Source organism: Cherax quadricarinatus, chromosome 5 (genome assembly GCF_038502225.1).
Source record: "Cherax quadricarinatus isolate ZL_2023a chromosome 5, ASM3850222v1, whole genome shotgun sequence".
NCBI lineage: Eukaryota > Metazoa > Arthropoda > Malacostraca > Decapoda > Parastacidae > Cherax > Cherax quadricarinatus.
This window is the reverse complement of record NC_091296.1, coordinates 14,657,445-14,667,859: the sequence shown is the minus strand read 5'-3', so window position 1 is coordinate 14,667,859 and position 10,415 is coordinate 14,657,445. Positions and strand designations below refer to the sequence as shown.

Sequence of the window (10,415 nt, the reverse complement as noted above, 5' to 3'; positions counted from 1 at the left end):
AAGGCATTCAGGCTTAATTTGGGGAACTGGAGCACAGATCCAATTCCCTAAATCAAGAGCCCCTCACCAACATCAAGGAACCTTCCTTGAGGGGTTCAAGGAAGGTGCCTTGATGCCAGAGAAGGGCTCTTGATCCATAGAATTGGAACTAACTTCTCTTTCCTGGGACTGAATCTCTTTGCCTCTTTCCTGGGACTGAATCTCAGTGCTAGGAGAGTCGCCCCTCAGTCCCTCCTGGTGTAGGGCTCGACCCCCGTCACCTCTCTTGTGAACCAGAGCACTAACCATTACTCCATGCATAACCATGTCCTCTTCCTTGTAAGAAAACTAAAAAAAATACCCCATTAACCTACTATTGTGAATAATGCATCATCGTGGGAGATAAGAGTTATCATGCATAATGGAGAGGAGGTGCGCGTGCGCGGGGACCACTCTGAGGATCAGCTGTTGAAGGAAAACATTGAGTAGTGACACACTCCACGCACTAGCACACTTACACATCTTGTTATCCACTAACTAACCACTTTTTTTTCCGGAGAAATATGGGCGGTAGCACCTCCAAACTGAAGCGGTGGATGAGCAATGGTGTGGATGGCACAGAACAGTGCCAGAGACCCGTCAAGAAGCTGGCCACACCGTTCGTCTACACTCGTAGAGGGTGAGTAGTGTCACTTAGTCTGGAAATTTCGAAGCCTGACTCTTCAGAGGGGGTGTCTTGATGCTGGTGAAGAGCTCTTGAGTCTTGGAATTAGGGTTACCCTTGTCTTCTGTGAATCAAACTTGATCAACTTGTACTTCTCAGGGTGCTGTGTGACCCTTGACCCACGAGGGAGGTTCCTTGATGTTGGTAAGAGGGCTCTTGATAAAGAAATAAACTCTACCTTCCCTTCCCATTCCCAAAGCACTGTGTGACCTCTACGGGTTTAGCACTTCACCCTAGATATAATTGACCGAGGCTAGTGGACCAGTAGCCAGTTCCTAAACATAAACACTTGTTTAATTTATTTTCACTTTGCTTATTTGTTTTATTCATCTCGGTATTAAATACCCTTGATATAGGTATATTGTGAATAAGGTTGCTGTCAACACAGTATATTTTAACAGTTGGAAGAGAATGGAATGAAAATAACTTAAAAATATTCATTACCTAACATTTCTTGTTAATAAAATTTGTTGAATGCATTAAATTCATGGAGCATTATTGAAATTTTATCCCTAGGTCTCTTGACTAATCTAAGCCAGTTACTATTAACTAACTAACTTATTAATTTTTCAGAATTATTCTTTAATTATAACCAAGGAATATGTAAAGACAAAACTCTGATAATGTTCCTTGCCAGTCTAGTAAACAACAGTCTGTACTATTATAGTACAGAACGGCTCTGCTTATACAGTAAGTTAAGTTCTGGGCTAGTTCTGTAAGGCGAGAATTGCTCTAAAGTGAATCATAGCCCATTTTCACTTTCAAATGCACATAAAACCCTGATAACATGTTTACACTGTCATACATTAAATGAGCAATGTAGCTAGGCCTAAAAAATGCAGATACGGTGCATACATTACTTTAAAATATTTTCATCCTCAGTTTATAGCGAGTGGTGATTCTATTGTAGGAAGTCTGAATAAATGAAGACTGGGTATACCTGAAATCTGCTGCATTAGCAAAACACTGTAAAGCAAAACACTGTAGAGCAGGGCCTTCCTGTACTAAGAATTGAGAGGAAACACTTGACACCTCATCAGGTACGATTCTACCCAGTGGAAATAAGTCATACTGACTGTTTGGTTAACTTAGATTAAATTTATGTAATGCATCATTGTTTTTCCTAAGACATCAGTGTGTGCCCTCACAACCATTGTACAAACTTTTACTGTCTGTAAAGTATATGTAGATTTTCTAAATTAAAGCTAATCTTATCTTCCTATTTATTATTTTATGTTGCAAATTTGTCAGTATGGGAGTGGCCCTATATGTAAGAGAAGCACATCTTTCAGGTCTATGTATTTTGATGAGGATGGCGATGTGGCTCATGAATTTTACGAGGAAATTCCACCTTTGCGTCGGGGCGTGAAAGCAACGATGAGAAGAATACTTACAAATCTTACTCCGCAGGTTGGTGAATTTTAATTCTTGTGTGTAGTATGTTTTACAAATCATAATTACTACATCAAATGAAAATTGAAATTTTAACAAATACAGTGGAACCTCAAATATCGAACTTTCTTTGTTCCAGACGGCTGTTCGAGTGCCGTTACCGAACAAATTTATTCTCATCAGGAATAATGTAAATTAAATTAGTTCATTTCAGATCTTCAAAAATACACTTATAAAAGCACTTACAAAAATACACTTACATAATTGGTTGAGTTGGGAGCAGTTCGATATTTGAGGTTCCACTGTACTTTTAAAAACAGAAATGTCAGCAGATTTGTGGCTTTTAGAAATTATAAATGGCTGTTTGCATATTTAAGTATGATAATATATTTGTATTACACCTACCATATGTATTGCACTTTGATGTAAAAGACACTTAATTATATCAAAGCTATGTGATTTTCTATAGACACTTTTTTTTGGCCTGTGTAAGGCACTTAATTATATTGTAATGGCTTAGTTACCCATCCTAAGAGGGGCTTGGATAAATAAGTTTCAGTATGTTAGATGCCAAGATACAAATGATGATGTAAACAGTGTGAAATTGTTGTGTTTTGGTGGCTTGTCATCACTTCACAATGCCTCATGTAAAGCACACAACGCCACCCCTTTCTATTACATAAATGCACAGCGACCGCCTGCTCTGATTGCATAACAGTGATTTTTTGCCACATATAGTGAATTCCTGGTAGAAATAAGGTTGCCACATATAAATGAATTTCCTTACAGCAAATATGTACGAAGGAAGGGGAAATATTTAATTCATTGGGAATACCGGAAATTACATCCACATTTCTTAGCCAGTTTGTAAAAAAAAAAAAAAAAAAAAAAAAAAAAAGCCCTTAACATGTATAGTGCTAGTCACAACATTGTCGGGTGAGCACCTTGGCATAATGCTGTCAAAAAAATATTTCTTTACTTTGTGCCTTGCCAGTTGCTATTGATTCATAACCCTCTGGGGTGAAAACACTGTAGAGTTTTTTACATGCACATTCATGCATTGGAAAATACAGTACCTATACCATATGTATGCAGTATAGTTATACCATACATGACCCTTCAAGAGGGGTGACTTAAAGCTGGTCATGGGCTTTTGATCCTATGACTTGGAGCTACACTCTGCCTCCATGGATCAAACCTGATTACCTGTTATAACAAAATATAAGTAAAGCTATTTATATGTATTCAATCTTCCCTCAATCTAGGCCAACAAGCCTCATAAAATCCCTTATTCCTACCTTTTGAAGTCCCTGTGGCCTATATCTGCCCTTTACCCCCCACCTATCTTCAAAATCTCACTTCTCTGGTTTAGACTCATCCTTATTCTTCCTTTATCATTTCCAATCACATTCTGCTACTGCTGCTGTGTAGATTGATGGCTTCAAATCCTCTCATAGGCAGGTGAGCAACACAGTCTTGCATTCTTTAGGGAGCACACCTTTTACAAAATGGTTCTTAAACTAATTGCTGGTAATACCTCTAATCTAAGTATCTTTATTAGCCCATTAATAAGTTTGGTGTATTGTACTTAAATGCCCTTTAATGGACATGATCCAGCACTTTTTCTAATAATTTAGCAGTTTACACTTGTGTGCCAGCAGCATAATCACACAAATGACACAATAACATGTTCTTTCAGAACAAATATGAATTTTTCTTTGCTATAAGCAAGATACTTACTGCACTCCTTTAATAAAACTCCATCTGCATTGTACAGTTGATGTATCACCTGGATATCTTGCATGTCAAAAAAATAATGTTATTGGGCATTAACACCTCACCACTGCAGTTTTATATTGTGTTTATGAATCCATTAATAGGTATAGTACGGTCAGCCCTCAATGTAATATAACAATGCAGGAACCTCTGGCTGTCTCGCCAATGTATGCACCAAGTATATACATATTAGCAACACAGCTAGAGATCTACTAGAATGCCTATAGAAGCATAAGTATGCTCTTAGAACAGGCAACACCAATTTCACCTGCATATAGCATTACTAGCATTCACTTCTCATGGCATGGGACAAAGCTAAACTACTGTACATGGAGCATGACAAGTTGAGATGGTTAGAATCATTGGCTATTGCACTATCACCATTAAACAGACCAATAGCACATATGTTAAACTGAACATGGGCCAGTAGGCCACTGACAGTGCACAAGTAGCATTATTTGCATGTGAGATATAAGCCATTGTCTTAAATCTCCTGTGTACTTGACTAAGCCCAGTGTTGGGTGAAATGTTATAAGAATAAAGGACTGCATTTCTTTTTTAACTGTCAGCATCTTGCCATTGTCTCCAGCATTTTTTGATATTGCAGATGGTTGACGTGTTCACATTTGAATGTGCATCCAAGCACAAATGGCCCCTTACCAGCATTGTAATTATTAAAAATCTTCAGCTTTATTGTTAGTGACATCCTCTTGCACTTCTTTGATGAGTCATGGACAGGACTAGGAGACAGTTCAGTAGGATGCTGAGAAAGTGATGGACCTTCCAACTACAGATACATGGAAAGTCTTCTAGAGAAACTGAGATGTGCACATTGCAGTAAATAATGAAGGAATGTATATGTTGTTTTGATAGAAAATTTTGTCTCCCACCAACCCCCATGCAAAACAGCTCGACCCACTCCCATTGTATCAGAGTAAATTTATAACACACACAGTGACTTATTGGTAGAAATGGGCAATAAGGTTGCCACATAAAATCAAAATTTGCATGAAAGGTTACCACATAAGCAAGAAAACCCGTAAATATATATGTATTTTTCACACTCGTACACAAATATAATAGTTTTTAAGTTATAAATATTTGCCTATATGTCTCTAGAACCAAGGCTACCAAACTAGCCTCAGTCATCTTAGCATAACCTTTATACAGGTTTTGAAATAAAGTAATTCGATATTCATCAAGTTATCACACCATCTTAGCCTTTCAAGAAAGGTGCCTTGATACTGGTGAAGAGCTCTTGATCTAGGGAGTTGGGAACACCTGATAACCCCTTCCCTCTCCCATTCCTTAGGTTCTATATAACCTTTCTGCTTTTAGTGCTCCCTTGTGAATTTAATAATGAGCATCTTAGCTTGTGCTCTCTCAAACTGTAAGAGTATATATTTTTAATCTTTTTTATTAAGCACCAATACAGCCTTAAGAGGGCCATTTCCAAGACTGAGTGAGGTTGGAAACTAGAAGTCAAGAGTTTAATGAAATTTTTATTGAAAGTAAGATTTGAGTGTAGTATGCTCGAGAAGTTTCATGTAGATCCCCTAAAAAAAGTAAAAATATAAAAATGAAAAAATTAAACTATGTCCACCCTTTTACATCAAAAGATGTTGATTGTTTATTGCTAAAAGTGGTGTAATTATGTCAGCATGATTATACAAACCAGTATAAATTTATAATGAACTTCTTTATATTAATGCATAGTTTTACCCCTCGTTTTTTAAGTACTTAAATAATAGAAAAGAAATATAAAACAAATGCCAGGAGCAAGGGGCTAGTAACCCTTTTGCCTGTATAAATTACTTAATTGAAAAAGAAAATCTTTCATTTTTCTTTTTAGGTCACTTGCCTCAGTGGGATATGGGCCAGTGTGTTAAAAAAAAATATAAAAAACAATACGTAAGGGGACACTAGAATCACATTTTGTTTTTGGTCACTGTAAATCAATGGAAAGTTTATAATGTGTTAAAAATCATTTTGAGTAATTAAGACACATGTGCAACATCTGGGTATCTTTATTGTAGACGTTTCGCCATCCAGTGGCTTTATCAATACAAATTCCAGGACATAACTTGAAGACAGTAGGACTATATACAGAAGATGAGGTAATCAGTCCCTCAACCTAGGAGTAGGTGCGAAGAGCACCGTAGTCGTGGAGATTCTGAAGCAGAAGCAAGGAGCCTGGCACTTATCTACTAACATCAGGTGTAGCAGACGAGGGCATAGTCACTGGTAGGCGAGATTCCCCAGTGGAAGTAGGTCGTTCCCAAAGAGATGGGTTAGTTGTAGTTGTCGTAGTCGTGAAGGTTATGTACATGTCCTCAGAATCAAGATTCCATGATGTTGCAGTGTCTGACAAGTTGTGCAAGAATGGTATATAATACTGACAAGATGAAATTAAGACACATGTGCAACATCTGGGTATCTTTATTGTAGACATTTCGCCATCCAGTGGCTTTATCAATACAAATTCCAGGACATAACTTGAAGACAGTAGGACTATATACAGAAGATGAGGTAATCAGTCCCTGGAATTTGTATTGATAAAGCCACTGGATGGCGAAACGTCTACAATAAAGATACCCAGATGTTGCACATGTGTCTTAATTTCATCTTGTCGGCATTATATGCTATTCTTGCACATCATTATGAGTAGTTTATTAGCTGATAACTAACATTTGACGTAAATGACGTACACCCCATATTTTTTATTATTATTTTTTTTTTGAAGACGTCACTGCAGTCTAGCAGGCTCCAGCTTTGTAGAAGTTGTCAACTTTTATGTTCTTAGGCAGTTTTATTTTTCATTGTTTCACATGATTCTCTTGTTTTATTGTAAAGTCATCCATGTACAGTACTTGTTGTATGGGATACCATATAAAAGATATGTTAATGCACATTCTGTGCCTTCCTTTTAGTCTTACAGTCCTTCATTTTCTTCAGATGCAGCTTCCTACAAGAAAGACAATCTATTTTTCATATATAGCACACACACATGGGTCAGATAGGGTATAGTCTGTCAGAGAGCAATTTGCTGCTTCTCCAGTTGACAATAAAATAGTAAATGTATGGGGTGGCTGCCCTCTGTTGTGAGATAGGATGTTGCCAGATGATACCATTAGATGTTCTTGACAAGTATAACAAAAACACAAAAAAGCAAGGTCAAATGCACCTAAACAATAAGAGTATGATATAAATTAAAAACAAAATGGTCATTATATGACTTAGAAATGAAATAGTTAAATGAAAGGTACATCAAAGTGTTGCCAAATTAGTATATGTGCTATACTTTTTTTGATAAAACTAAAAATTTATTTAGTTTTTTTTTTTTTACTAAAATCTTGCTTAGTCTAGGGAATTTGCCCATTAAAATTCTAGGCTGTATCAAGAGCTTTAGGTCTGGAAGTTTCTGTATGCTAAACAGCATCTGCATGTCTTTAGAGGGGTTGCTGCCTGCATCCATTAAAAAATAATCATCTCTTTTAATGTTATACTTTCGGTACTTCATAATACAGTATGGAAAATATAAGTTTTCTTACTTCGTGTATACTGTGATATTTTTTCTTGCCTGGTTCAGTAAAATATTCTGCCTTGCTCTGTAATGTGTGTATATGAATGAGGAAAGGTGCAAGATGAGGTACAGTATGTATATGGATAATTTAAATGAATGTTTGACATTCAATACTCCATAGAATGTGAAAGATTACACATAGAAAGATACAGTATAATAAATTTTGAGCAGGTCTTTAGAATATCATAATAAAATGGTGCTGCCTGGAGGCTTGTCATCACCATTCCCTTTGGAAGTATCAGGGATATCCATACTGCAGGGAGGTTAACACACAAGTCACTCACTGTTACATCTTTAAATTCACAGGGTGAAGTGCGACTACCATTTCCATGTCTCCACGTAGACTTCCCAATTGTCCTCTATCAAGATAGCTGAGATGAGATAGGGGAGATGGACCCCTAAAAAATCCTGATGCTACAGAAACCATATCCGAAGTCCAACAGGTGATGTGCTAATGCAGACTGCGAAAGAGAGGCACTATAAATTATGCCTTTTGATGGAAATTTCAATAATTCTGTTCTCAGCTGTAAACACAAAAGTTGCAAGTTAACTACAGTGTGTGTTCTGAAATCCCTCCACTCCTCCTCATTGCAGCCCCAGATAAGGAGTGAACAAAGAGTGTTGCAGCCATGTGCTGATGCCAGAATGCTACCCACTCAGTGCCCCTTTCAATGATGGTTGTGATAATCTTATTGTAAACCACTGTTAAAGTATTTCAACTTCACTATAGTGTAACCATTGTGAGTGAATCTAATAAGCATGATGTATTCTACCCTCCATGTCCCAGATGAACTATATTTTACCACATTCACGTTCAGTTTGTTCTCTTTGATTTTTCATTGGTGTATGGCTGAAGATTGACTAAGGTGAGGTACTTTAAGTAGCACCTAACTCATGCAGTAGGGACAATAAACAATTGTGGCAGTTTTATGTAAACTAAAATTTATTACTTTTTTATTGGTATGGTAAAATAGTATACAGTATTAAATTGACCTATGTCAATTAATAAGTAGTTTATTTAGTACCCAACTTTTCTATATCAAGAGTATTTTTATCCAAAGATTATCTTGCTCAATGAAAGGATTGATGATGAAAGATTTATTTTAATGTTTCAGAAATTTAGTGTAGCCAGCAAAACATGATGGAGATGACTATAAGGGTTTTTTCATTATTTTATTATTATTGCTACCATTTGTAATGAGAATTGGTAATAACGAAAAATGCAGGTTGTAACAAAAATATGTGCCATGTTTTTTCAAGACTGTCAGGATGATATTGTCATGATGAGGTGCAGCGTGTTCATTAGTCTCGAACAACCACAAAGTTGATGTACCAAACCTCGTGTGTCATCCCTTAAGATCTCATGTATTACATTGTGTAATGCTCTATGACCCATATTAGTTTAGGGCTTTTTTGTGAATATAATAATTCTTTATTATTTAGTTCTGTAGTGTAAATATTAATTTAATTTTACAAGTTTTGTTATTTTGTAAAAAATACTCCTTGCACTCCAGTTTTTATTTTTGGTGTCAAGGTTTGTACATGAAACTTATTTAGTGGATATGATAACATTGTATGTATATCATGATTAAGTCAAAATTAAATGTGTTGGCTTCAATTGGAAAGGTATATGGCCTTTCTTAATCCTGTATTATTAGAATTATTTATATACATATATATATATATGTACAGTATATTAATATATTATAACTGAAAATTGTATGTACTAGAATTGGTGTATTGCTTATGTGCTATTAAAATAGTTTTCTAAAAGAAAATTTATTTAAAAAATTCAGAAAATATCAACCCTCAAACTTTTTTCTTAGTTGGCTTGGACCTCCAGCAAGTGTACATGAGCGTGTTAGATAGGAGCAAATGGAGACAAATGGTTTTTAGGACTTGACGTGCTGTTGGAGTGTGAACAAGATAATATTTATGAAGGGAGTCGGGGAAACCAGCAGGCCAGACTTGATTCCTGGAGATGGGAAGTACAGTGGGGGTGTTAATGTTGCAGTTTTATAACTGTAGTGTAAGCATGCCTCTGGCAAGACAGTGATGGAGTGAATGATGAAAGTTTTTTTTTGGGGGGCCACCCTGCCTTGGTGGGAAATGGCCAATGTGTTGATAAAAAATAAATATGTGTAATAATGTATATACAGTAAATCCTCTCAAAATGCAGGTGATAATGTTCCTGAAAATCATTGCTTTATAAAAAATGAGCTTAATGTGAAGCGAGGAACATAGGCAAAAAAAGGGTTGCATTCCATTTACCTCTAGATTTGCCAACCAATTTTTGTAAATGTTCTACTATATACATATTAATGCAGTATATCTTCCTTTACATTCCAGTTGTCGTTGCTTAACATGGGCATGTGTGAAGAGGGTTGATGTGTTAGTACCAGGCTGAGGTGGATGGCTGTGGTGCTTGTATTGATGTAGATGCAGAGATGTTAGTAGCTGATGGTTGTACTGGAGTGCTCAAATCTTCTGTAATGTGTCCTGCCTGTTTTACCCTGCAATACTTAATGCAGCTGGCAATAAGACATCATTGCTTACTCCGAAAGTCCTCTTCAGACCAGTGCTTCTAGACATGTCAAGATCCTTTTCGGTGAGAAATTACACAGCTTTACCTATAACGTGAAATTGCTTGCATAACATCTGCTATGTTAACTGTCTTTTTCAGGTTTTTCTTCCTTATCCTCATCTGCCTCTCCCAGAGAGCAACATTGATGAGGGAAGCTGTACCTCCAAATACTCAAACCTTAGGCATAGTGTATGTTGGAGGGGGATAAAAAATCCAAGGTGTGGACTACCAAGAGATTTTGCATATCTTGATGCTTTCACCTTGGGTTTAGTGCCTAGTTTGACTAATATTATTATTATTGATGGTTCTATACTTGAGCATCCTAGAAGACTACACTCTCCCACCTTAACTGTCAGACACAGGTCTCACTCATGGGT

The 10,415-nt window shown here is 36.5% G+C and overlaps 1 protein-coding gene across 2 annotated transcripts; it reads left to right on the top strand.

Moving 5' to 3' along the window:
- The first annotated feature begins 401 nt into the window (after positions 1-401).
- On the top strand, positions 402-8,395 carry LOC128684882 (tumor suppressor candidate 2). Of its 2 annotated transcripts, XM_070100514.1 has the most exons (4): positions 402-658; positions 1,996-2,113; positions 3,527-3,556; positions 7,761-8,395. In XM_070100514.1, the coding sequence occupies exons 1-4, from the start codon at positions 543-545 to the stop codon at positions 7,827-7,829; spliced, it is 333 nt and encodes a 110-aa protein (XP_069956615.1). In that variant the 5' UTR covers positions 402-542; the 3' UTR covers positions 7,830-8,395. The 2 variants fall into 2 exon arrangements, with proteins under 2 accessions (XP_069956615.1, XP_053627179.1); XM_053771204.2 differs by lacking the exon at positions 3,527-3,556 and having other exon boundaries at positions 411-658.
- The last annotated feature ends 2,020 nt before the right edge of the window (positions 8,396-10,415 follow it).

What these genes read in the sequence shown, in the direction of transcription:
- LOC128684882 (XM_070100514.1), top strand. Translation starts at nt 543, where the DNA reads ATGGGCGGTAGCACCTCCAAACTGAAGCGGTGGATGAGCAATGGTGTG. An exon ending in TTCGTCTACACTCGTAGAGG is followed by an intron (nt 659 to 1,995) that starts GTGAGTAGTGTC and finishes CACATCTTTCAG; the next exon opens with GTCTATGTATTTTGATGAGG. An exon ending in TTACAAATCTTACTCCGCAG is followed by an intron (nt 2,114 to 3,526) that starts GTTGGTGAATTT and finishes GCTGCTGTGTAG; the next exon opens with ATTGATGGCTTCAAATCCTC.